The sequence below is a fragment of the Drosophila obscura genome, unplaced genomic scaffold (genome assembly GCF_018151105.1).
Source record: "Drosophila obscura isolate BZ-5 IFL unplaced genomic scaffold, ASM1815110v1 contig_185, whole genome shotgun sequence".
Classification (NCBI taxonomy): Eukaryota; Metazoa; Arthropoda; class Insecta; order Diptera; family Drosophilidae; genus Drosophila; species Drosophila obscura.
Window position 1 is genome coordinate 1,958,057 of NW_024542773.1, and position 26,156 is coordinate 1,984,212.

Sequence of the window (26,156 nt, forward strand, 5' to 3'; positions counted from 1 at the left end):
ATGGGAATGGGAATGGAAATGGAAATGGGAATCCGAAAAAGAAAACCAGAGTTACACCACGAAAAATGTTCTCATTCGTGGCTCATAATTGGCCTCCCGCCCCAGAAAAGGAGGGTTACGGGATTTCGGTAGTTGGGTAGGAGAGTGTTAAAGTGGTAAATATGTCAGCGGCAGTCAAGACATAAATTCTCGTTAAGTAGACGCGCACACGCAATGCCTGGAAGAAGAATAGGGGGAACAGCACGGGACTTGAGGAGGAGGATCTGAGGCAAAATTAGGGGTTCCAACAAGATGAAGATGTGCCAAACGGGCAAACGGGTCATTGTGGGTGGGGGAGGTGGAGGTGTGTGCCGGTGTCTAGGTGCCACAGATGATGGTGGCTAGGAAGAAGCACCAGTCAGGCAGGCAGGCAGTCAGGCAATAATCGGTTGGTCTAATCTAGCTGCGCTTGAATGATGATGATGTGCCACGCCCCCTCCCCTCCACATACACACACACACACACACATACACACGCAAGCCTTAATTACAACGTGCCAAGAGTTAAGCCGAAAATTTCAGTTGGTCTAGAACAGGGTCGAATGTGGAGAGAGGGGATGGGGTTGGGGGTGGTGTTCGTGGGGTTACGGCCAGAAGCAGAAGAAGACGAATGAATTGTGTGGGGGAAGAACATTTTTGGGAAGAACACGTGCGCACATGTGCAACTTCCGTTAAAAATCTATTGCTAACTTTCAACAATTCACAGACACAAACGTGGCCAGACACACACACAAAGATACACCCCCCACACCCACTACACACACACATCCATACACATAAGGTGAAGGTGTGCGCTTTGGCTGTTTGTGTAAGTGAGTTAGAGTTTCCTGCAGCTGTCGTGGCAACTTCCGGCTGCTGCTGCTGCTGCTTCTACTGCTGCAACAACGTTTACGTCGACGCCAAAGTCCATGTCTTTCCCTGCACAACGCCCCACCAACCCTAGGCAGAGACCCTGCCCCAGCCCCTGCCTCCGACTCTGCTCCTGCCACTGCCTCTGCCCCACTGCTTGTGTCCTTCTTCTATCTCTTGCATGACGGCTAAAACACTTATTTGGCTTAAGGCTAAAAACTCAAAGCCAAAAATAGCAATAGCAACAACAACTCAACAGAAAGCATAAACAACAAAAAGAAAGGTGTAAAATGTATGTGTTAAATGACCGACTCAGCTGATACCCTTTATTCTTCAAGCATCTCAGTTTTCAACTAAATTACAGTGGTTGAATGCGAGAGACTTGCACAGAGTAAAAAATGTTAAATAAAATCTATATCCAATCGGCTGCTCTGCATATTTTATATTCTTTATAGAGCCGGCAATTGTTTTATTTTCGTTGATGCAAATATCTGAACAATTTGCTCATAAATCTCCCCCCAAAAATGTTCGACAAAATGCAACCAAATGGACATTCAAGTTTTGTAAACAATTTTAATGTCTTTCTAATCATTTATTCTAATCATACCCATTAAGAAGTTAACTAACAGAGAGAAGAGCTCTCCACTTAGAGGAAGAAATGCTTCAACGTGTCTCTTGGTCTCTCTGCCTCTTTCCACACATTCCTGCATAGAGCATCTTTTTTTTTGTTGTGAGCGAACCTGTACCCATCGCTTGCTGGCACTCCGCACTCCCCTGCCATGGCTGCAGTTTCTGCAGCTGCCCCAACATTTTTCGTCCCGTGCATTTGTAATCAACGTACTGGTAGATAGTCAGTGAAGTAAAGTAAGTAATACGCATGCTGCTCTATGTGTGCTTAAAAAATTGCACAAAGTTCGAGTTACTCTGTGTGCCGCCCCCGTGGACGTATAAGTGCAAGTGGGTGGTGTATGTATTTGGTGTGTGCCCGTCTCAGTCATAGAACTGTTGCTGAAGTCACGTAATTCAAATAACTAAAGTTGGCGTAAATATGCCGAGCATACAACACAGCAGAGACACACTCCACAACCCCACAACCCCCCCACCACCCCACACTCGCTTGCAGCAGCAGCAGCAGCAGCAGCATTGGAGTTACGTCGAGTTACTGGCGAAACACAATTGCTTATGCACTTACTTGTTGTTTTCTTGTACCGACTTAAAGCTCATTAATTTTACTAATTTTCTTTATATATTTAGACTGCCAGAGTTATGACAGCCTTCCCGTATAGAGAGAGACACACTCTCCCGTATAGAGACACACTCAGACACATTATTAAGATATTATTTTTGGGCACTTTCTTCAAATGATAGCTGAGAATACTGTTCAGTTAATTACTGTCAAACTGCAATGTGTGATCGAGGATATAGGGACACAGAAAGCAGCAGCTCTTTGTCATTAAAATTAAATCATTTTGTAGCTTAAGTGTCGCAACGAATTCGTAAGATTAGAGAAGGGGGCCGGGGTGGGGGTGGGGGCGGGGGTTGAGCTGCTAATTACTTTCTAAGCCCTTTTCGTAGGAGCCAGGGTGTGGGGTGGGGAGAAACATATTTGGAATGCTTATTGCGCTTTGTACAGTTTGGCAAGCACTTAAGCTGCCCGCTACTGGAAGCACTTGACGCGCCCTGCTTTATGAGTAACCCCCCCAGCCCCCCCCCCCCCCTGGTCCTTGCACGAGACTTCTCATTGCTTTTGATGCGCTTACATGGGGTACATCGGTTTTGTACACACTTGAGGGTAACGCAAAGAAGAAACTATTTTCAAATATTAGCATCACAGTCGAGTCCTTGCCCACCCCACACCTCTTATTTCATTTGGGATATAGCCGCCAATATCTGATGAATATATAATTTTAATATGTTTGGAAATTGCTGCACCAGCAAGTGGCCGATGTGACAACAAGTCGAGGCTTATTACGCGGAGATACCAGGCAGAAGGCAACCGACCGAGGGGCACTGCCGCATGACGCGCAACGCGTATAGCCAAACCAGCCGCATATATCATTATGAACAAAATTATTGCAAAACCACAAGTGCTTTCATGCTAAAATTAATTCACCCATATTGAAGAAAGTTTTATTTTATTTTTAGTCTAAAAATGGTATTCAAATCATTATTCGGGTAAATTTAATCCATTTCAGCACCACAAGTAGAGCCTCTTGAATATTTTCAAATCATTAAAATTGTACAGCTGTACAGCAAAGAAGTGACTGATTTGCAAGGGCATCTGAAGATGCGGTCCTCGAATATTTTCTATTTTCCTGTATTTTTTTTTTTCTTTAATTAGTTACCCGATTTTTCTGCACTCTTGCCCGAGATTGTGGAGGCTACTTTATATGTTAATGAGTTTTTTTGCGGCGTCGTCGTCTTCTGACACAGATTTCCTTTGTCTTGGCCATGAGTGAAGCGCCTGCTGCCTGCTGCTTCTTCAGCTCCTTCTGGTTAGACCAATTGAATTGGAAAACAGCTTTCGCGGGTACCATAATGCACACACACAGTGAGAGACTCGTAAGAGTCCGGGGGGAAAAAAAAGCAGAGGAAATGCTGAAAATTTCACAAAATACGAGTATGAAAGTCGCCTCGCTCCGCTGTCCTGCTGCTTATCGCTGAAATGGTTTGGCAGGGCAGGGCACCTACATAGAAGGGCAAAGCAGCGGTGGTGGGGGGCGCTGGGCGCATGGCAAAGCGGCCGCTTTTTGCCAAAGTTCAAATTGCATTTGCTGGAGCGCAGCAGTGAGAGAGAAAGCGGGGAAAAAAGCAAAGACCGAAAAGAAAATGTGGAAAAGCAAAAAGCATTTGATAGACAGAGAGGGGGCCGACAGGAAGAGCACAAACACACACAGCCTCTATTTGTGCATGTGTGCGTTGTGTGTGTGTGTGTGTGTGTGGGTGTGTGTCGATGTGTCGGGCTGGCAACATTTTCTTATCTAAACAATATTGCGACTGCTGCACTTCCAAAGCGACTGCAACAACATCCACGCTCCTCTGGCTGATTGAACAAAGTTTGCTTGCATACATTTTGTCGTTGGAGTTTTTGTCATATCTACTTACAGGGCATCCAAAAGGGTAAATCTATGCTGAAACAGCGGCAGCCTGGACATGGCCATGTCCATGGGTAAGTTCAATATTTTGCTGTTGTCCCACTTTCAGCCGTTCCAATCGAATCGGGTGTCCACTGTGCTGGGTATCAAATAGTCGCTTTGACTTCCACCTGGCCCCTCAACACAATTTACTTTTTGTGGTTGTTGCTGCTCTGCTGTTTTTGTCCACAACATGTGCTGCCAATGACTCCATGGACGGAAAATGGAGCCAAAATGTTGGTCAAGTTTGTGGCAAAAGTCTTAAAGGCTACGCGAAATGGCACAAATTAAGGTTTATTCAGGAATAATAGTTTAGGGGCAACTGTACAGCAGTTTGAGCAGCAATACGTGCAGCCAGCCCGTTCAAATTTCAGTTGCATGTGCTAATGCTACAGTTTTCCCATCACTGATGCACTTTGCGATCTTTGAAAATTTTCAAGTCCGCACACTTTGATTATGCTTGGAAACATTCACAAAATACTTCCTACAGTTTTAGTCATACATTCACAGTTTTACGGGAACTATAAAAAATAAACACAACAAAAATTCAACATCAAACCTGATGAAAATCGGTGTTAGAGGCAGTCAAAAGATAGAAAGTGAAGCATCGATAATTTGGAAGCTTCTGACATCCTTGGTTATACTTCATACAGTGGCAGCAATATACGATAGGTCATCCCATCCATGATGAAATTATACAATGTGGTCTGGTGTATTCCCGCAACGCGCAAATACACAGCAAACTTCGCTGTGATTGCATGTGTGCAAGTGATGAATTGGATGTGTGTGAGTAGCAAAAAAATCCCGAAAGAGAGGGAATACACCAACTTGTATAATTTCATTATGGTCATCATGGTTGCAGAACATTTAATCCTCTTAAAAATAATCTTAATCAAATAAACCAATCCAAAAGGAATCCAATTTCATCACAGCATCAGGTGAAGACGCAGCAACAGCAGAAGCAGGAAAACAAATACAGAATCCTGCGGTCAAGCACTTCAGCATTGCCAAACATATCGCATTGATTCTACACTCTGGGCACTGCGTCAGCTATTCATCTTGCAACTTCACTAAGATAATGCTCCTCCCATTTCTGTCCTGAGTTTCTAGTTGCTAGTGCTAGTTTCTATACAAATTATTCGCCAAAGGCATGTGAGCGTGAGCCTTGCTTCTGATTGCCGTGCTGTACGCATCTGAACGATTCAGGGTTATGTGTGACCTTTGGGTAGTCTTTCGCTTGTTGCTTGATGTTGTATAATGCTTTTATTTCCCTTTTGAGGAGCCACTCTTATTAACTTTCCATTTATGGTGGAGCATTATAGCTCTTGCAGCTCTATGTCGAGCTGCCCTTGAGCCACTGGTCGCTTGTTCACCTTCTTCCTGCACCTACCCATCACACACTACTGGAGAAATCAAAAGACATATTAATAAAGCTTCTGTAAATTTTGTGCTCACACAGGAATTTCGGGCTCATGCTGTTTGGCCTCCTTCCTTACAAAAGGCGTCACTGGTTTGGGCGTGCAATTTTTGAACATTATTTTTATGGAACGTCTATTATATTTTCCGATTTAATATAATATAATATATATAGTTCAAATGAGAGATCAATTTCGTACTTAACGCGCATTCTTAACCATCTAAAAGAACAACACACGAAACGTTTATTTAAATTGTTTATTTTTTGTTTTTACTAAAACCTATTTTGTTTTGTATCATCTGGTTTTTGTTGATAGTTCATTCTGTTGTTGTTGTTGTTGTTGTGTATCTCTTCTGTAGTTTATTGCTTGGGAAGCAGCTATATTACAATGTAACTGAACCATTGCCCATCTTTAACAAATGTAGTAATGGGATTTATTTTGTAGTTTTTTATTGTTGTTTTTGTTTTGTTTTGGTTTTTCCCCTCACAACGTTTTGGGCTAACGCTTCGTCTCTTTCTATCCGAACTCCCAACTTCTTTCTCTCTCTATGCGTCTGTCTCTTTCTAGGCGCGCCACAAAGGTAAAAGTTGGTTTAACAAAGTTTTTTGTTTGTTATTAATAACTAATTGTTAATTTATAAATTATAAACTTAAAGCAGTTTCGTTACCAATTTTACAATGTAACATACATTTAATACGCATTTATTATTAACTCATTTCATTTCGGATTTTGAAAAAACTATGGATGCTCCTGATGCTTCTGTGTATTTGTGTGGTTTATGGTGTGTTTGTGGTTTTGTGGTTGTTCTTGGTTCACTGGCTGTTTGGTTTATCTTTTTTATCAAAATAAATGCGTACGTTTCTTCTCCTTTTTCATCTTCTAGGAAGCAACTTAAAATGTACAGTGACAATTCTTTGTTGGATGCGTGCTTTAAAATGTTTTGGAAATGTTGAATATTCCTAGATAACTAACTGAAAACTCTCTCTTTGTCTCTTTGTCTCTTTTCAAAGAACGAAGGAAACGACGACGGAGGCGACGGCTACTTAATTCCCATAAACTTGAACAAGTCCTCCTCTGTTGCAGACAAACAATGCCGCAAATAACATTTCGAATTAGCCAAAAGAATTGTCTGTTTGTGGTGGTGGCGTGGCGGTGTTTTGTGTGTGGACAAATGATGTGCTAAAATTGTGTGGATGTGTGAATGTGAATGTGGTCTGGGGGCAGGGGGTCTGTGGCTAAAATTTGGTTAATGCAGCTACCGGTTAACCGATCATCAGCCCACAGCCCAGTCTGAAGTTGTTCTTCACATGGTTCATGCGGCCGCTCAGTAAAAGCGTGAATGGCAATGGCTGCAAACGTTTCTCCAGCACTCCCGAAATGTGCCAGTTGGTGTCAATAGAGCCTGCAAGGAAATGCACCAAACAATTATTGCCTGCTGTTCAGCCGGATAGCACATTTGTATTGTGAGACTCACCTCGGAAGACCAAATCAGCCTTGGGTAAATCAATCTGATAGGCAACAGTGGCGACTGACTCTTGCATGCGCAGGCTGGTCTCGACCTCGGCACCTATCTGCAGCTGTTCACTGGCTTTCTGGTAGAAGCACAGATGCAGTCCACTCAGTCCCAGAGTACCGGACCACGTCGTGTTGCCGCTTGTGTAGCGGCCCATGCCTGAGACAAGGGCAATCTGGCGCCCGGGCACATTCGGCCCATACTGATAGGCTATCTCGGCGCCCAAGGCAATGGCCGGAGTTACAGACTGCAAATACTGGCCAACGATTACGCCAGAGTTGTTGAATATGTTCGGATTGGCCATGGTGAGCGAGCCCGTGAAGTCGTCGCCGCGATAATCAGTTGTCAGCTGTGAGGCCACCATCTTCGAGTCCTGGACCTGTAAGAAGATTCCAAATGCATAAGAGACTGATGCTGCTAATGCCGGCGCATTAATCTACTCCACTCTGAAGACTTACCTGCGAGGCAAACTTGCAGCGTACGCGCGGCGAGAACTGGTGAATGATATTGGCATTCAGATTGCCAGATGGATCAATGTCGCCCAGGAGCACAGGGAATGCCTCGGTGGGGGCTGAACTGCTTGGTGCCCACGTAGGTGGCCCCGAAGCGGTAGCCGCTCGGCACCGTGCTGCTCATGTTGATGGTGTGCGAGACCTGGAAGTGATTGCTGAGCCCCTTGTTCAGCATGATTTTGGCTCCCTCGAAGGTTACGGCCTGTATATCTGCCGGAGTGGATCGGTCACCACAGGACAGGAGAGAGGGGAAGAGAATAGGATAGTTGAATGAACAATGGCCTGATAATGCATAATCAAAGACAACAGCGCACACACACACACACACACACTCGCACACACGCACGCACTGCGGCCCCCCGCTCACATGTTGTAGGTTATGTCATCAGACAGCTGAGGTTTTTTTCTAGCCGCCTCGACTTTGGTCTATGAAAATGCGCACATAATGTGGTCGGTCGAACGGGATTCGCTTACCTTTGCATTTTTTGTGCAGTTCCTCTACGGTGCCTGGATTCTCCAGGAAAATATCCTTCCCGGCGGTGTCGGTGGCGGCGCCCGATAGCAATGTGTCTGTGGGTGCAACCACCGGCTCGGGAAGACTCAGACCGGCAGCCACACTGTTGCTCTTGCCTGAGGATGCCGCTAGCACGTTGCCCATTTTTTGTTCTAATGTTTTAATGCACAAAAATTGTTAACAATTTTTTTAAGCAGCACGCGCGATATGTCATATACAGTGTGACCGCGTATTTAACGATAAAATATACTGCCTGACCCTCAGGAATATACCAAAATATACCTTGTCATTATCAAAATATACCAAAAATATACTGACGAAAACGACAAGATGCGCTGATATTCCTCGATTTTGAAATTTGGTTTAATATTACTAGCTAGTTACCCCTGTCAGCCCTAAGCAAATAATTTTGTCCGATTCCTCAATAAGTTTTTTGCAATGTTGGCTAGTTTTCAGAACTCCTTTTTATTGGACTGTTTGCATAATAAGGTTTCACGAATTTATGGCATCACTTCAAAGCTGGTAATCTTTTTAATTGAGCTTTCAAGTATCACTCTATATGGCATGACATGGATAATCATGCTTTCCTCCAGCTCTACTGGAGCCATTTTGGGCTGATAAATATACAGATGCTTCATCTTTTACGCACAAAAACAAAAGAAACTCAAGCCATAACATAAACGCCATAAACGTCGTAACTGTGCCCTCGCTATGGTCACACTTTGATAAAAATGGTATTTTGTGATTTTATCCGCTCGGTCACATATATATAAATTAAATCAAAAATCAAATTCCGTAGACGGTGGTGCACCAGGCGTTAGCCTCGAAACGGGCAACCAGCAGCAGATGAATCTGATGCAGCCGGGTATATCAGGAGGCCAATCCCATCCAGCTCATGCCCAGCGTGCAGCAGAATTCCAAATTTAAATAATTTCTCGTCGTATCGTATTAATAAAAACTTTTATATTTCAAGTTCAAGTATAGCATTATGTATAGCTTTTCTTTCGTGTATATAGAGCCTATGCCTATGTATGATTTCCGGAGCACAGGTGCTCTGCTACGTATGTGTAAAGCTGAACAGACCCTTTTCCGAATGACTTGGATCCAATATTAATGTATTTGGGGGGGCTCACAAAATAATTCTACTAATCCCAGGGCGGGGGGTCACCAATAAACAACCCAATTATGTGGTTTGCTTAAAAACGAAACTAGAAACTAAAATTAGTTTTGCATATTAAGGTAACGAATTAATGATTTGGTTTCTCAGCTAAATTAGATAGTTTTAAGAGTGCCTACGGTGGTGGATCAAGGATGGACCGTCCACACAAAAGAATTCGACAAAACAATAATTAACAAGAGACAAATAATAAACTATGGAAGAAACATACAGAAAAAAAAATAAAATAAAAACCTCTATCGCTGGGTGGACAAACAAAACATTCAAAAGGGACCCAACAAACAAAAAAAAAAAAACGAATCAACAACAGGAGGATTTCTCCGGCTCGGCCACAACGAGATTAAAGTCGAGACTGTTGGGCGTCGCAAAGCCGGCCTTGATGCCGTCCCAGCCATCCTCCGCCTTGTACTCGCCGGATCGAATCCGGGCGTACACCTCCTGGGTGACCATGCGGAAAGCCTCCTCCACATTGGCTCCGGTGCGCGCGGAAGTCTCAACGAAATGCAGGCCATGTTGTTTGGCAAACGTTTGCGCCTCCTCTGTGGACACTTCGCGGTGGCCGCCCGCATTGATGAGGTCCAGCTTGCAGCCAACCAGCGCAAAGACGGGTCGGTGCGGCTCGATGTGACGCTGCGCCTCCATCATCCACAGTGGTATATGCTCGAAGCTGGCATGATTCGAGATATCATAGACGAGCAGAACGCCGACTGAATTGCGATAGTAGGATTTTGTGATGGAGCGGAAACGCTCCTGGCCGGCTGTGTCCCACAGCTGTAGTTTGATTTGTGTTCCATCCTTCATCTCGATGAGGCGGGCAAAGAAGTCCACGCCCACTGTCGGATCCGAGAGCTGCAATGGCAAAAAAAAAGGGAGACATTCTTGGGTAATATATTTAAATTGCGCGGGCAAAGTACTGCGAATGATATGGCAGCCCTGGTCTATACAGCTTTGTTGTTCCTTCCATTATCAGGCGAGCGCTCGCACTCACACCTACACACATGAGACACCATCTGAGAAGCCTGAGACGCAGGCTTTGTTCTTATTTTTTTTTGTAAAATAATCAGTGAATTATGTAAGAAAACGCATTAAATGCATCTGTTAAACAATCGCACTTGACACACATACACACACACACACTCAACAGCCACCGTAGTCGTGCACAGGAGGGGTGGGACATGAGACACATAAATGAATATGAATACAAACCTCGGCAAATTTTCCATCTGTAAAGAATTTAAGCAGCGAACTCTTGCCCACTGTGCTGTCGCCAATGAGTATCAGGCGGAATTGATACTCAAAAATGGGCTCGACCATATTGACTGGTGCAACGGCCCTTTGTGTGTTTCTAATCTTCGGGTTTAACACGCAAATTATGTTGTCGTCCTTGTTGTTTGGTCAGTGGTGTTGGGGCCAGCCCATGCCTCTTTTCTTCGCACCGGAACTAGATTACTGCACTGCTACTGGTGCACACTTGCTTTATTTATAGCTAATTAACGTTTCGATGCTCGGGTTAATCGTCAATTATAAATATACTACAAAATATTTAGCTGCCGTGACTTTGTTTTGTTTTTTTTCTAACAAAAACTGTGATTGTGTGGGTGAGTGAGTGATAAAAGCAAGTGTTGCCAGACCGTGGACAGCAGTTAGAAATGTGCTGTTAGGCGCAATACAAATTACCCAATAAATTGTTCATTAACCCTTTTGTAATTGATTGACTTGTTTTTGCTTTTTTTAATGCATACATTTAGCTAAATTATTGATTTAGCCAAATTCATTTGCAGATTAGAGCAGACTGTTCAAAACGTACTGTTAAAAAACGTGCTGTTATGCGCCACTGGCAACTGGTATGGCAGCGCCGGCCAACTGTCATACTGACATTTGCTCGATTTATATTAATTTTACGTTTGTTTTTTGTCCAAATTGCCTGGTTGCCGCAAAACAAATGAACAAGTCCACTATCAGGGGAACGGCAGCAGTAGTAACGAACCAACACCAGCGCCCGCAAACAGTAGGCAGGAGGCGCCCAAAGAAGATAGTCAGCAATTAAACAGAAAGTCTGCTGCCGGGTACGGGTACGTACTCCGTATCCGCCGTCTCCTTCTCCGTCTGAACACCGCACACATTCAACGTGCTGTGAGTTGTGTGCGCTGCGCAAGGTTACCGAACAATATTAATACCGTTAATTATAGCTGCAGCAGAGCCCGAGTATATGTATATTTAAGCATATATATACACCTACGTACATATATGTGCCTACACTCACCTACATAGATGTTAAAGTTTGTGCTAAACGACGCCGCTACCTGTGTGCGCAACAATGTGCGAGAGTTCAGCCTCAACGCTCTACGCCTCCTGCCGCACCTACCTCAGCTGAGTCCCTACGATGTAAGTACATATCTACGTTCGGCAAAGGGTAGGATTGTGATGTCCATGTGCTAACATATTTCTGTGTGTGTGTGTGTGTTTTTTTGTTGTTGTTGTTTGCAGGTGAATCTTCAGCTGCGTGAGAACGAATTTGTGTACAACTTCCCAGTGGATGATGGGATTGTGCACAGCTACGAGACGAATCAGCTTGGCTCCAATTCCCCCTGCGAGGACTCACGCACCGAGGCCAGTCTGCTGCATAGGAATGGCTTCATTTGCGGCATATTCGATGGGCATGGCGGCGCCGCCTGCGGCCAGGTGGTATCCAAGCGTCTCCTGCGCTATGTCTCTGCGGCCACACTGCCCCGCCAGGTGCTTAAGGAGCACATAAAGCAGAATTGCAACAGCCAGTCCTTCCTCAAGTGCCACAACGACAACGTGGACTTTGTCAACGAGATCAAGCCGATCTATGAGCACAGCTTCCAGAAGTACATCAAACAACTGGCCCAGACAGCGCAGCGGGACGTGAGCAGCGAACTGGTGCATGCCTTTCTCCAACTGGACGAGGCACTGTCCCACGAGGCGCTGGCCACCATTGATGTGCGCACCATGGGAGTGGCGCTGTCGGGTAAGATTGAGCCTGTATTATTGATTGTTGAATTTGTATATTGATATATTTGTAGGTGCCGTGGCGTGTCTGGTACATTTGGAGGGACTGCAGCTGCATGTGGCCAGCACTGGGGACTGTGGCGCCGTTCTGGGCGTACTCGATCCGCAGACGAATCAATGGCACCCAAAGAAACTCAACATCGAACACAATGCAGACAACATGGCCGAGGTGAAGCGCATCCTCGACGAGCATCCCAAGGAGGAACACGAGACGGCCATACGTAATGGCCGGCTGCTCAGCCAATTGGCCCCGTTGCGCGCCTTTGGCGACTATCGCTACAAATGGTCCCTGGACATAATGCAGAAGAAGGTGGTGCCCCTGATCGGGGAGCAGGCGATGGCACCCAACTATTATACGCCGCCGTACCTGACCGCCCGGCCCGATGTCCAACAGCACGAGCTGAGCGTCAACGATAAGTTTCTAGTCATAGCCAGCGATGGCCTGTGGGACTTTCTGTCGCCCAGCGAGGTGGTCAGCCTCGTCGGTGAGCACATCAACTCGAAGAAGATACTTGAGCCGATGCGGCTGCCCGAGGGCAATCCCACGCTCCAGCAAATCTCCGATCAGCTGGCCGAACGCAAGTGAGTCCTCATCCATTCTGTCCGCGTACTCGAAACTAATCCTCTTGCTTAATTTCTGCTGCAGAGCTGGTCTCACACGCAAGCCGATTGATCAGAATGCTGCCACACATCTGATCCGTCATGCACTGGGTGCCACCGATTATGGGATTGAGCACTCGAAGATCTCGTATTACCTGTCGCTGCCCAAGGATGTGGTGCGGCTGTATCGCGATGATATCACCATAACCGTCATTTACTTCAACACGGAGCACATAGCCGGACTCAGAGATGGGACAAGCGCGCCGGCAGCGTGATGATCCCCTTGCCGGACTTTTCTTTATTTCTCTTACCGCTCTGCTTGTGTGCATGTACAATATTTATTAACTGTACCGGACCGCTGCCACTACTTCCCACTCCCACTCTCACTCCACCATCTCTTCCTGTGGCACCCAACCAAAAGCCTTTAGCTAATCCCTAGGCTAAGTGTTTGCGTTTAAGTTTGTTTCTTCGGACAGTAAATCCTCTCACTACAAATCGAGAATCAAATCATTTTTTTTTTATTTTACAATTACATTCAAATTACAATTTGTTTTGGGGGGGCAGGGATTATATATATGTATATATATATATATGTGTATAACTCTTCTTAGAGTTAATCTTACATAGAGTATATATGTATGTATGTGTGTATGGTGTGTTTGTGTGTTTTGGGGGAAATTCCTAAAGCTAAAATGAAGAGAAAACTTGATAGAAGAACTCTGGTGTGTGGAATCCACACACGAGGTTTGGCAATAAACTTGCAAACTGGTAAACGGTACGATCCTAAGCCTATACACAATGATTAAAACTAAGCAACTACTACTGGAGAGTACAACTATTAGCAAGAGGGAAGCAAGGGCAAGGGGGGGTAGAATGGTAGGGGTGGGCATGGACATGGACATGGGATTGTGTCATCTATATCTTAGTTGCTTAGTCTTTGCTATCCTGCTCGGCCGCCTCCTGACGGCCCACACAATTCAAGAACTCCATCTGTATGTGTGTCACCTGGGTCTTGGTGAAGCACTGCATCTTCTTTTTAAGGAAATCAAAGAACAGATCCAGCTCGTCTCTCTTGGCCAGCGCCTGGGCCACATGATAGGCATGCTGATCCTCCTCCTTGATCAGAGTGCTGCTGCTGGCCGCACTGATCGCCAGCGGTGGACAGGGTCCATTAGCATTCCCGCCACCGTTAAGACCGGCTCCACCGCATGTCAGCGGCGGCAACTGAAGAATGGTGGCTGTGGGCGTGGTATACGATGTGGTGTTGCACAGCGCCGATGACGCTGCCGGCGATGTGGTGACCGCTGCGGCATTTAGCGACACAGCCGGTGTGCTGGAAATGGTTACGCTCGTGCTGGTTGCCTCTGTGACATCCACCAAAGAGATTTGCTGTGTGGAAATGCTCTGATCGTGACGGCTCGAGACGGCTGCCGCAGCCGCCGCGGCTGCTGCCGCTGCTGAGGTGGTGGTGACCAGCGTGAGATTCTTGAGCTTGCCGTCGGACACAACGGCGCCGCCAAGGACACTGTTGGTGGTCGGCCCGTTCACACAGCTGCCCGTATACTGATGATGATGGTGGGGAGCGGACGGCAACCGAGACGGACTGCTGGTGCGGCTGCGGCTCAATGTCCGATATGCAAAAGTCATGGGCATCGATGTAGTGGAAGCTCTTGCTGTGGGTCACATCGTTGCTGCCATCCACACCGTCGCTGACGCCCATCTCGCAGTCGACATGGGCACCGCTGGCCTCCTCGTACAGGCAGACCTCCTCGTAGTCCACCTCGGTGCCGGTGGCCCCATCCTCGTCCATCTCGTGCTTGACAATGTCCACCACATGGCCGTCGTGATCGACCACATCATCGTCGTCGTCCACATCGTCGACAACATCGTCATCGTGGGCGATCTGGGACAGCTCAATGCTGGAGATGCTGCCATCGTGCTGCGACTGGTGATGATGATGATGGTGATGCTGCTGCTGGTGATGATGGTGCTGATGATGATGGTGCTCATGATGCTGGGACACCGTATCGTCCGAGACGCCCTCCTCATAGGCTGTCAGTATGAATGTTTCGGCCTCATCGCCAACCAGGGTGATCTGGGCATCATGATGCGATGAAATTGCCGTATCCGACTGACCATCATCGTCCCCATCATCATCGTCATCGCCCTGGTCCTTCAGATGCAGCATGGAACCAATGGGCAGCGTTGTGCTTGTGGCACTGCTCGCCTCATAGTTATTTTGGGTGCGATGCGACTTCAGTTTCGGCTGGTACACGGTCGATAGGAAATCCAATTCCTTGGCATAGCGCCACTTGGAGAGACGCCCCTCTATGCACTTGGGTGTGCGTAGGCGATACTGATGGTACGTATCCCTGAGGTTCTTCCACTTTCGTCTCACCTCCTGCACAGTGTATTTATCTGCCAGAACGTACAAATTTAGAAGGAACACCACACACAAAAATATGAAGAACTGCTTGCTACTCACGACCAATCTTTTGGGCCACCTCCTGCCATCCGCTCAAGATGTCCGAGCGACGCCGCTGATTCGGTTGCAATTTGTAATTGTACAGTGCCGGATTCTGGCGCACCAGATTGATTAGCGTCAGAATGTCGTCGGTGGGCGCATTGTCCTTGTGGTAGCGTTTCCGCTCTGATGTGGACGACATGTTGTTTTTGTGTGGTCTCGACTTCTGTTGCTCTCCACTCCTCGCTCCAGTAGTCACATTTAATTTTCCACACAATCTGTGCTATGTGGAGCAATCGGTTGTTCTTTGCTCTCTCTCCCCAGCAAATGCCAGGCAATGTTATTGTTTTCCACGGAATGCGGTTCCAGACTTTTTGGTTCGTCTGCTCATTGGCGAGGTCGCACACCAACACCAACACTAACGCACACACAAATGGCGCGTAGGTGCGCGCTTGCCACACGGAACACGGCTACGACGTAATCGTACTGGTAGCCGGAAGTAAACGAAGCTGTCGTCTAGCTATGTCTCCAGCTGCGGAAGCTGTTGCTCAGGCACATAATATGGGAGATTACCTAAACTCCAAATTTATTGCACTTGATGCTCTTCTACCTATCTTCTGGCAAATACAGCCCTAGCGATGGACTTTATTGGCATTGGCGTACCTGTTACTTATCGCGGATATATTTTTACCTCCACAGTCACCGCCTAGAAATAAGCACAGTGAGTAGTCTTGGATTATCCATGATAATCGGATTCTTTGAAGGCATGCAAGGCACAACAACATTATTTCCATACACCATCACTTATCTAATTTCATTCCGTATTTAATTGGCAATTGAACTTTAGGACAACGACAGTACGGTAGGGATGCGCAGGGCTGGTAGGGCACGATAGTTGTTGCCAATCGAATGCCACATTGAATATAATAATCTAAATTAATATTAACATATTTTTTACGACTCATCAAATATTTTTTATGTTATTTAGCAGCGCAGAATATAAATGCTAATAAAAACTGCACATCAAATTCAATGTGCTACGCAACCGATACTAATCGATAGCATTTATAATGACCGGCTACCGATAACACACCAGCAAATTGTTTGTCTCTAAAAAAAAAAAAAAAAAACAAGAATTAAATATTAAATTGCCGCATAAAACGTGTTAAGCTTAATTAGAATGAGCACACCCGCTAAAAATAATGGCACGGGACTCGAGGACGTTAATATACCGGGGCAGGCGTATTTGCGCGAGGCCCTCACCTCCTGCACGGACCCGCTGAAGGCAATTGAGAGTTTTCAGGTTTGTTTACGTTGCAAAATGGGCGCGAAAAATCGCTGATGCACCTGTCTCCCTTTATTGTAGCTGGAGAATGGGGTGCTGTTGCCGTCGTTACGCCCCATGCTGCCGCTGCTCGACCTCCACGGTGTGCGGCGTTTGGATTTCCACACGTCGCTGATGGAGGAGCTGCGCGACAAGCTGATTGCCCACATCAACGAGCTGGGCCAGAAGGAGCCCCGGGAGCGGGACAAGAAGCTGAAGGAGTTGCTGGTGAAGAGCTTTCCCGTCGTGCGGGTCAAGTCGCTGCGTCCGGTGGTGATGGCCATCTTGAGGAACACCCAGCACATCGATGACAAGTACCTCAAGATTCTGGTGCGCGATCGGGAACTGTACGCCGACACGGACACGGAGGTGAAGCGCCAGATCTGGCGGGACAATCAGTCGCTGTTTGGCGACGAGGTCTCGCCCCTGCTCTCGCAGTACATCCGGGAAAAGGAGCACATTCTATTCGACCACACGAACCTCAACAACTTGTTTTTCCATCCGACGCCCCAAGGTGCGCAGACAAGGCGAGGTGGTGCAAAAGCTGGCGAACATGATCGGGACCAGCGTGAAGCTGTACGACATGGTGCTGCAGTTCCTTCGCACACTGTTCCTGCGCACCCGCAATGTCCACTATTGCACGCTGCGCGCCGAGCTGCTGATGGCGCTGCACGACCTGGAGGTGCAGGAGATCATCTCGATTGATCCCTGTCACAAGTTCACCTGGTGCCTGGATGCCTGCATCCGTGAGAAGAATGTGGACATCAAGAGATCGCGCGAACTGCAGGGATTCCTCGACAACATTAAGCGCGGCCAGGAGCAGGTGCTGGGCGATCTCTCGATGACCCTCTGCGATCCGTATGCCATCAACTTTCTGGCCACCTCGGCCATCAAGATTCTGCACCATCTGATCAACAACGAAGGCATGCCGCGGGACAATCAAATTCTGATACTCCTGCTGCGAATGCTGGCTCTCGGTCTCAGTGCCTGGGTGATGATCGACTCGCAGGACTTTAAGGAGCCGAAGCTCGACTGCCAGGTGGTCACCAAATTTCTGCCCGCCCTCATGTCGCTCATGGTGGACGATCAGTGTCGCAGCCTGCACGGTAAATTGCCGCCGGATGAGCGTGAGTCCGCATTGACCATCATTGAGCATTCGGGTCCGGCGCCCGATGCCGTTGAGGCGTACATCCAGGAGAGTGCGGTATCCAGCATTCTGGCCATGTACTATACCCTGCACACGGCCCGCCTCAAGGATCGTGTGGGTGTGCTGCGCGTCCTGGCCATACTCTCCGCCTGCAAGGATCATCGCGCCTACGAGGATCCCTTCCTACACTCCCTGGTGAGCGAAATGCGCCACATCCCCATGGGGTGTCCGATCGAATCATTCGTTCTTGTTACTTGTAGATTGCTCTGCTCATTCCGATGAGCGATGAGTTCTCCACCGAGGACTTTTGCACCACGCTCTTCGATGAGTTCATCTTTGCGGGTCTCACGCGCGAGAATGTCACCTCGCGGCACATGCTGAAGCTGCTGTGGTATGTACACAACAAGCTGCCCTCCTGCCGCTTGGGCACACTGATGAAGGCCATGCAGCCGACGACGGCACACAATGAGCATGTGCATAAGCTGTACGAAACGCTGACGGATCGGATTGCGGCGGGCACACCAGAGACACCGGTGGTGGAGGCACCGCCAGCGGACTTTGATTCGCCATTGAAGTCAGTGCCAACGCCAGGACCGCATTACAATGCGCAATAGCCAGAGGCCACGGTGGTCGCGGTAACAGCGGCTGTCGTCGGATGATGGACAATTAATGCTCTCGCAAGAGTGTTACACGAGATAATTCTAACAGCAGATAGATGATGTAGTTTACAGATAGAGACACAGAGAGAGAGAGAGAGAGTATTAGCCGTAGAATGTTTTTTTGTATTGATTTCCCGAGCCTTCTCCTGGGTTACCCCCTTTTATCCTATTTCAATTATCAATCATACATTAATAGCCCATGTCCGCCACATGTCTGTCTGTTTTTGGAGAACTAAAGCGGGAGGGAGGCTCCTTCTGCTTCAGATTCAGGATCATATCACAATATATACACACATCTAGCAGTTGCCTTAAAACAAAAATAAGAAAGCAATCAAACAAATTGTAGTTAAATATTAGAAATCATATTTATAAATATAGTGCATGTATATTTAGTATATATATATATATATGCCTAGGCAGTGATTGGCACGCACACACTCACATATTTTGCAGTTCGTTTCTGTGCGTAGAAAGCAGACGGAAGCAGCAGCGCACTTTCCTATGCACACAAGATCACCGAACTAAAGGATAGATAGCTAGCTGTGCAGGGAGGGGGGAGCGCGAGTGATAGGTAGCATCTCTATCTATTCTGGGACGCTTAAGCATCCTTTATTGTTTTATTTTTTTTGTTTGTTTCTTATGCTTGTGTTGATCATACACAATTTATGGAGAATATTCTCTATATAGCATGAAACCCTTATAATATACAAATCTTGGCAATCGAAGGATATATATATATATATAGAGTAGATATTGGCATTTGCTGGTGCGTACACAAATGACCAAAAATTGTTTCAACTTATTATGTAAATTGTTACGCGAAACGTAATTGATTGATTAATTCATTTTAGCAAACAAATAATATATACATATATTGTATGCCTAATATAGAGTACAAATCTATCAAGACGTTCTTTTTATTGGGTTTGCTAATTGTTTTAATAATTTTAATTGTTAAAAACATACAATTATAGCTAATACTTAGCAATCTTATGCTATCTATCTAGGTTTGGACGACTGTACAATTGGTAAAACGCATTAAAAAAAAAGAACAGACAAATAATTAGACGTAAGTTAAAAACGGAGGCACACGCACGATTAGAGTGGGTGCGGTGCGCGTCTCTCCTGCTCTCCCTCATGTTTCTTAGTCTATAAAGATGTACAATTTCTTAATCGTTCTGTAGATGGAAGTCAGCAGTCAGCAGAGGAGCTGCTATTGCTGGTCTTGGGGTATAATGGAGTCCTGCCGTTTAGTTATAATGGAGATGATGTTGATGATGATGATGAATGCTTGTCGTTTTCGTGGAAAAAATTACACAAATCGGTGCCTGCCCTGCCGTTAGTCTTACCACTTAGGGATATAATGGACTGGGCGGTTGCGGCGACTCTGTCTCCGATTGTGGTGTGTCCGGCGACTGTGTGCCAGACTGTGACGGACTGGATGACACAAAGTGCGTCTGCAGCGGACTGATTGTCACAGTCTGTGCGAGAACCTGACCAGGTGGCGTGCCCGATGACTCTGTGCCCGATTGTGGGGTGTCGGGTGACACTGTTCCCGGACTGGGCGACAGAACCTGACCAAGTAACACCATGCCCGATTGTGGGATGGCGGCTGACACCGTTTGGGGCAGTTGTGGCGGACTAGGGGAGACCGTTTGGAGGGGCAGTCGTGGCGGACTAGGGGAGACCGTTTGGGGAAGACGCGGCGGACTGGATGACACAGTTTGAGGCAGTCGGGGCGGACTAGGCGGCACCGTTTGGGGTAGACGTGGCGGACTGGGCGACACCGTTGGGGGCACACTTGGCGGACTGGGGAACACCGGCTGCTGCGGCGCAAGTGGCGGACTGGGTGATGTCGATCGTCGCTGTGGCGGTGCGGGCGTGGCAAAGATATCCTCAATGCGCTGATTCCTAGAGAACTTCAAGAGCTCCGTGTATTCGGTGTGCAGGCGCCGCCACTGTCCGTGCGACTTCAACGTGTCCAGCACGCACTGAGCCAGCTCGTGCTTCGACGTGAACTAGAGCGAGAGGGAAGGTACGCTTACAGGTTGTGGGTAAGGGCATGGTGACATCGAGGTGACAGCGCTTACCATCGCTATGCCCGTATCCGAAGCCGAGATCAGCTCATCGAGGAAGGTGCGCAAACGCTTCTCCGAGCCATAGGCGGACAATTGGAGGGCCTGCATCGTGTGCCAGTGCTTGAGCTCGTCCGCCGATTGCAGGGCCTCGCACAACTTGATTTGATTGTCAATGAACAGAATTTTCGCCGTCTGCTGCCAGCTCTCCAATTTTCTCCTGCAAAAAGGGAAGGACGAAAATTTACCAATGGATTTTGGAATGGTTTTACGTGCGGCGGGGGGGGTGTGTGGGTGACTTACAGTTCCATGCCGCTGCCGAGAACAAAGTAATTCTGGCTACTGGCCTGCATGCTGAGCAGCGGAAATTTGCGTGCCACAAGATCCTCACCCCGTGGCAGTGTGCCCCTGATGCCATGGTACATGATCGCATCCTTGGTGGCCAGCACCAGCCACGACTCGAGGCTGGTCGAGTACGAGTACGAGTTGCCATTGGGGAAGCCAATCAGCGGCATGCCCTGATCCGTCACCGAGAACTGAACGACCGCTCCATGCTTGGTGAGCAGCTCCTTGCAGCCGGCGGCCAGGTTAATGATCGCTGACGCAATATTCCAGATGCGCAACAGGCCGCATTCGGTGAGCACTCCCACCAGACTGTTGTCGGGACTCTGCGGGAATGGTAAGGGTTTAACTTTTGCTTGAGATGGGCGCGGGGGCGAATACTCACAAAGGCGCAATGTACAGCGGAGCTGGAGAGGGCAATGGCTGGGAAGACATGACAGCCCGTTTCCATCGATATCAGCCGCATGCTGCCGTCCAGGGAGCAGAGCATGCAATACTTGGCACAGAGATTCACATTCACCACGGGCGAACCCACATAGAACTCCCAGAGGAACTCGCCATCGATGCTGGCCGTCACCTTGGCCAGCATTCCGTGACTCGTCTTCAGGTGACCATTCTGTACGAGCAGCCTGTAATCGAGGGCCGTCTTTACGAACTCACTCTTGGCCGTGGCCGTGATATTGAGTTTCGGACCCATCGTTGTCCCCTGATGCTCGTCCGGGGTCTTGGGTCTGCGTGGAAAGTCCGCCTGTTGGCTGGGATCAAAGGCCGTCGTCTGGCGGCGATGAGACTGCTGGTTTTTGCGTGCCGCCGACACAAGTGGCTCGGGCATTCGTGGCGTAACGGCACACTCCGTGGGGGTAGTGGCATGCGAGCCCTCTATCGCTGCTGCCACTGCTGCTGCTGCTGCTGCTGTGGGCGCTCCACTGCTGGAGGAGATCGTTGGCGCACGCTCCTCCTCGTTGAGCGGTATAAACATGGGCGTAATCCTACGTTTGCCATCCTTTGTCCGTGTCTCGGTCTGTTTGCTGATGGGTCGCTGGGCGTTGGAGGCCGTGCGTCGCTCCAGGGCGGCATTGGGCAGGGGAAAGTGCAGCGACGACGTACGCAGGGCCGACGACTCTGACTGGTATGGAGAGCTCTGATCGGCTGGCTCCACCGTCGTCTTGTTGCCAAAGCCCAAACCGGCGCCATACAATTCCCCATACTCCTTCATGAACAGCGCATCCATCATCTCCTGGGAGAGCCGTTGGCCGAGCTCCTCGTCGGTAAACTGAAGGCATGCCACCGTACCGTCACCGCTGCAGGCCATCAGCAGACGCTGGTCGGGGCCCCAGGATAGGTCCAGGATGCTGTCCTCGAACAGTTCGTGGATGAGAACCAGCGGCCGCTGCAGAGCCGTCATCCAAACGGAGAGCGAGCGATCCCTGGAGCCGACGGCCAGGCAGCAGTACTGCCGCTGCTTGAGGCCGTCGGGCATCGGTCGGATCAGCACAGAGTTGTGGAAGCGCGTACAGGTAACAGCCTTGCGATGGCCCACAAAATCCTTGTCACACCGCCAGCCCTCGCGCTCGATGATCTGTGCGGTGGGTACGCCACCATTCATGGCATGGGCCGAGACCAGATATTGGCCATCCGGCGACCAGGAAAGCCGCAGAATATGCGTCGTGCCGCCGCACTCCTCGAACGGCTCTGTGATGGTCTCGGAGAGCGTCCAGTCCATGGTGTTCCACATTTTGATGCTGTGATCGTCGGACTGCGAGGCGAGAAACCTTCCAACCGGATCCCAGGACACACCCTTCACCAGACCCGTGTGCCCCTTCAGCGTGGTCACCATCGAGGGGAACGCCTGGGCATCCCATATGATGACAGTGTTGTCGATGCTGCAGCTGGCCAAATAGATGTCATTGGGGGACCAGGCCAGGTCCAGGACGTCGCCAGCATGACCACGCAGCGTGTGAAAGCACCGCCACGACTCGTGATTCTTCTGCATGCCCCCGGTGCCAAAGACACCGCTGGATCCGGTGATTTTGCGCCAGATCATAATCAGCTTATCGTCGGAGCCTGAGGCCAGGTACACGCCGTTCTGTGACCATCGCACACAGTTGACGCACGCCAGGTGCTGGTCCATCTGGCACAGCATCTTCGGTATTGCCTCATCGAACTCATCCTTCTCGCTGAGCACCGGCTGAAGATTCCAGATAACGACACGACCGCAATCGTTGCCCTGCCCCCCGGTGGCGAACTTTGTACAGTCCTGATGGATGTCTACCGAGAATATTTGCTTTGCTGCAAGCACACACAATAACAGAAAAAAAAAAGGTTAAGGACTTGCTGCAGCAGACTCGAACTAGTGGTGCTCCTCCTCTCTCCCTTACTCACCATCGTGATGGACCCATGCGGGTTTTAGGAGCTTCATGGAAACACAAAGACCTGGCGACCAAAGGCGAATATCTTGTTGCGAATGGATCTCTCCCAAATCGGACTAATAATTAATTTTTTTAAACATTTACAGCCGGCCTTACAGTGGGTGGTATTATCCGCGGATTTATCGATAAATACCATTAAATACCAATTCGGCTTCGAGAAATACGATTTAAGTACCATACCATAAACTAGGGCATTCCGGCGATCAATCGAGACTTAACCCCCTTAACACACCTCTATTTAAAATGTTGAGCACCCATTGTTAAACCGCGGAAAATAATACTGTTTGTAAGGGCTCCTTGTAGCTCCTTCCTCCTCTTTACTTACAAAACAAAAATGACCACCGATATCTTTCACCTGTAATGCGTAAAATATGTTTAAGTTACATACATTTCGTGGAAATATTAAATACCCCCCTGGTCGACAATGGGCTAACGTTCTATTTTATTGATTGAAATCGTATTCCATGATTTTGATATTCAGATCAATATTGCTAGCTAGTTGGCCCTCTTAGCCATAAACAGCTAATTTTATCCGTTAGATACATCAATTTTCTACAAGATTGGCTAGTTTTCAGAAGTTCTTTTTATTGCGTTGTTTACATAAAAAGGTTCCAACAAAAATGGCCACAGCATAAAAAGTAAATGTGACGTCATTGTTGCTGGTCAACATTGATGTTAAATTGTTATGTTAGTTAAATTAATTGATGTTAAATTTGTTGTTCCAAGCTCCATTGAAACATTAATAATGATTTTATCCTAGATTGAGATGTTTATTACCTATTAAGGTATATGTTTTGTATTTAATAAATACATTTATCCCGGTTCTGATATATTTTATTGGTACCCGTCAGCTAAAAAATATCTTTAAAACACAGACTGAGTAGTTTCTGCATTAATTGGAGCCTGAAATTGCAAGCAATATCTCAAGTCCATAATATCCATTTTCCCCAAGGTACTCAAATTTGTATGAAAAACCTTAAACAAAACAACAGTTTTGCCGAAAATTCTTTGCAGTATGAGTTGCGTGCAAACATGGATTTTAAAATGGAATATTTGTATTGCATATTTATTTGTTTAAAGCCCCACCCCACTCTGAAATTTCCTGCACTTGTGACTTTTCTAGTCGGTTTTTTTCGCAAATATCATCCTATTCGCCTAATATCACACGTTTTTTACGCTCTTTCGTTATTGTCTTACAAAACGGAAGAACAAATTTAATTTAAATCGAAAAAACTACTTTCTACAAGAAAAATATATATTTTCTAATCAGCTAATCTTATTTTGAATTAACGAATAACAAAACCACTATAATTCCAACATTGTTTTAAAATGAATAATTAAATAATACCCCGCCTTAGCAATGGGGTAAGAAGAGAACATTTATATATGAAAATAAGCCTCAGCAGCGGTTTAAAAATTATGCTAAGGAAGCAGCACAGGTGCCGCAACGTTTTGCAAATGATATTTCGGCTCGAACTATTCAACGTCGGCCAGAGGATGAATTCAAAATTTACGAATGAATAAAATCTCTTAAATTGTTCGAAATAAAAATCAAATGGGAGCAATTCTAAGTGGGCAAAAATATTTGATAGGTAAAAAGCTGCCGTAAAAGCGTTTTATTGACAGAAAAACTTTGATGGAAAATTAGTTGTGGTCTCTGAGAATATTTTCAAAAACTAAAAGACTCCTTTGGTAGCTCTCAAAAATATATATAATTAGAATCAGTTGACACTGCAAGTGCCCGCCTTTCTTTCCGTTATATTTTCTTTTGTTTTCTTTTGCATAGCCCGCATGGGGGTGGAGTAAAACTAACGAAAGGAAACGAACTACTAAAGCACGAAACTGGCGCTTAAGCGCCTTGCTGCCATTGGTCGGTGCCTGGGTTCTGGGCGTGGTATGGGCCAAGGGGGATGGATGCTTTGCTGCCATCTACAGAGATGCCTCCAAATCAAAATCTAAATAGCACAAGCAATCTGGGAGAAAGACACGGCCAAGAAAGACATCAATTCGAAATTGCTTTTGCACAATTTCTCATTTGCGTAATTGACATGCATGGAATTTTGTCGCAAGTGTTTGTTTATTTGCTCAATTGTTTGCCTTGTGCTTGCCGCAAATTTGGTAGTAGAAATCTATTATGAGATTCGAAAAACTCCTTCCCCCCCAAGTGCAAAATCAGGCAACTCTCTCAAGGCAAGCCGCAAATTGACTGACTGACAGGCAAACCAGACACACAGACCAACTGTCTCAATAAAGTGAAAAACAGAATAAAAGCAGACAACAGTCCCCACCCCCACCGCCAGACACAGCACCGCCATACCTGGGACAATTTGCAATCCAACGTATCTGTCGCCGGCAACATGTGGCGTCAATGATGTTCCTGCCTGCTGCCTGCTGCCTCCATCCACTAAATCCAGGATATCCCAGCCCATCCAATTCCACTTGACAATTGCCAACAAAGCGCACGTAAAGCGATTACAGTCTGCGTGAGTGCATGGAAATGGATCCTGGTCCTGAGAGTCCTCCTACTTCTACTCCTGCAGCTTACAGCTTCTCCACATCTGCTTCTGGGTGTTTGTGTGTGTGTGTGTGTGTGTTTGGTGTCTCTGGCGGATATTTGGCAAATCCGACGCCGACGCCAGCGGCACTTAAGCTGCTCAAATATGTCCCCATTGTGGGGCCACAATGCAAGATTTTCAGCACCAACAAAATGTCCGTAAATATGCAATGGCAGTGTCCAAATGGGTAACTGGGATAGGTAAAAGCAAGATTTGTTTATGGACAAAATGTATTTAAAAAAATTATATATTTATTTTTCAGCATTTTATTAAACGCAAAACTGTTCTAAGATCTAAGAAACATCACTTGTTCATTTTTTGGGCTCCGATCTTCGCTTTTTCTCTGATTTTCCGAAACGCCAAGAAATTAGCT

The 26,156-nt window shown here is 47.1% G+C and overlaps 6 protein-coding genes across 6 annotated transcripts; 2 read left to right on the top strand and 4 right to left on the bottom strand.

Moving 5' to 3' along the window:
* Positions 1 to 6,701: 6,701 nt before the first annotated feature.
* LOC121404104 (mitochondrial import receptor subunit TOM40 homolog 1) lies at positions 6,702 to 8,146 on the bottom strand. The gene is given in 5 exon segments (XM_041592756.1): positions 6,702 to 6,841; positions 6,914 to 7,331; positions 7,411 to 7,524; positions 7,526 to 7,674; positions 7,939 to 8,146. Coding segments are annotated over 5 exon segments (1,005 nt in total). The 5' UTR covers positions 8,123 to 8,146.
* Positions 8,147 to 9,428: 1,282 nt separating this feature from the next.
* Positions 9,429 to 10,721, bottom strand: LOC121404078 (ras-related protein Rab-39B). Its single transcript, XM_041592684.1, has 2 exons — positions 10,362 to 10,721; positions 9,429 to 10,004 (listed from the first exon to the last, which is right to left on the bottom strand). Exons 1-2 carry the CDS (start codon positions 10,467 to 10,469, stop codon positions 9,456 to 9,458), a joined length of 657 nt encoding a protein of 218 aa, XP_041448618.1. The 5' UTR covers positions 10,470 to 10,721; the 3' UTR covers positions 9,429 to 9,455.
* A 295-nt stretch (positions 10,722 to 11,016) lies between these two features.
* Positions 11,017 to 13,086, top strand: LOC111071627 (pyruvate dehydrogenase [acetyl-transferring]-phosphatase 1, mitochondrial). Its single transcript, XM_022363074.2, has 4 exons — positions 11,017 to 11,540; positions 11,643 to 12,147; positions 12,203 to 12,770; positions 12,835 to 13,086. The coding sequence occupies exons 1-4, from the start codon at positions 11,427 to 11,429 to the stop codon at positions 13,061 to 13,063; spliced, it is 1,416 nt and encodes a 471-aa protein (XP_022218766.1). The 5' UTR covers positions 11,017 to 11,426; the 3' UTR covers positions 13,064 to 13,086.
* Positions 13,087 to 13,718: 632 nt separating this feature from the next.
* On the bottom strand, positions 13,719 to 15,875 carry LOC111071626. The gene is made up of 3 exons (XM_041592679.1): positions 15,274 to 15,875; positions 14,389 to 15,206; positions 13,719 to 14,351 (listed from the first exon to the last, which is right to left on the bottom strand). Exons 1-3 carry the CDS (start codon positions 15,452 to 15,454, stop codon positions 13,719 to 13,721), a joined length of 1,632 nt encoding a protein of 543 aa, XP_041448613.1. The 5' UTR covers positions 15,455 to 15,875.
* Positions 15,610 to 18,471, top strand: LOC121404105 (negative elongation factor B-like). The gene is given in 5 exon segments (XM_041592757.1): positions 15,610 to 15,629; positions 16,423 to 16,555; positions 16,619 to 17,083; positions 17,085 to 17,918; positions 17,984 to 18,471. Coding segments are annotated over 5 exon segments (1,806 nt in total). The 3' UTR covers positions 18,338 to 18,471.
* A 1,263-nt stretch (positions 18,472 to 19,734) lies between these two features.
* On the bottom strand, positions 19,735 to 23,260 carry LOC121404106 (protein HIRA homolog). Its single transcript, XM_041592758.1, has 5 exons — positions 23,182 to 23,260; positions 21,185 to 23,088; positions 20,761 to 21,125; positions 20,473 to 20,677; positions 19,735 to 20,400 (listed from the first exon to the last, which is right to left on the bottom strand). Exons 1-5 carry the CDS (start codon positions 23,216 to 23,218, stop codon positions 19,735 to 19,737), a joined length of 3,177 nt encoding a protein of 1,058 aa, XP_041448692.1. The 5' UTR covers positions 23,219 to 23,260.
* Between the last annotated feature and the right edge of the window lie 2,896 nt (positions 23,261 to 26,156).

Bases quoted from the DNA above. Each gene is read 5' to 3' on its own strand.
- LOC121404078 (XM_041592684.1), bottom strand. From the start codon at position 10,469: ATGGTCGAGCCCATTTTTGAGTATCAATTCCGCCTGATACTCATTGGC. The intron at 10,005-10,361 runs GTTTGTATTCAT...TTGCCATTGCAG, and splicing joins CAGATGGAAAATTTGCCGAG to CTCTCGGATCCGACAGTGGG.
- LOC111071627 (XM_022363074.2), top strand. From the start codon at position 11,427: ATGTTAAAGTTTGTGCTAAACGACGCCGCTACCTGTGTGCGCAACAAT. The intron at 11,541-11,642 runs GTAAGTACATAT...TGTTGTTTGCAG, and splicing joins CTCAGCTGAGTCCCTACGAT to GTGAATCTTCAGCTGCGTGA. The intron at 12,771-12,834 runs GTGAGTCCTCAT...TTTCTGCTGCAG, and splicing joins GATCAGCTGGCCGAACGCAA to AGCTGGTCTCACACGCAAGC.
- LOC111071626 (XM_041592679.1), bottom strand. From the start codon at position 15,454: ATGTCGTCCACATCAGAGCGGAAACGCTACCACAAGGACAATGCGCCC. The intron at 15,207-15,273 runs GTGAGTAGCAAG...ACGTTCTGGCAG, and splicing joins GGTGGCCCAAAAGATTGGTC to ATAAATACACTGTGCAGGAG. The intron at 14,352-14,388 runs GTCTCGGTTGCC...CATCATCATCAG, and splicing joins CGCAGCCGCACCAGCAGTCC to TATACGGGCAGCTGTGTGAA.
- LOC121404106 (XM_041592758.1), bottom strand. From the start codon at position 23,218: ATGAAGCTCCTAAAACCCGCATGGGTCCATCACGATG. The intron at 23,089-23,181 runs GTGAGTAAGGGA...GTGTGCTTGCAG, and splicing joins CGCATGGGTCCATCACGATG to CAAAGCAAATATTCTCGGTA. The intron at 20,401-20,472 runs GTAAGCGCTGTC...CTCTCGCTCTAG, and splicing joins CGGATACGGGCATAGCGATG to TTCACGTCGAAGCACGAGCT.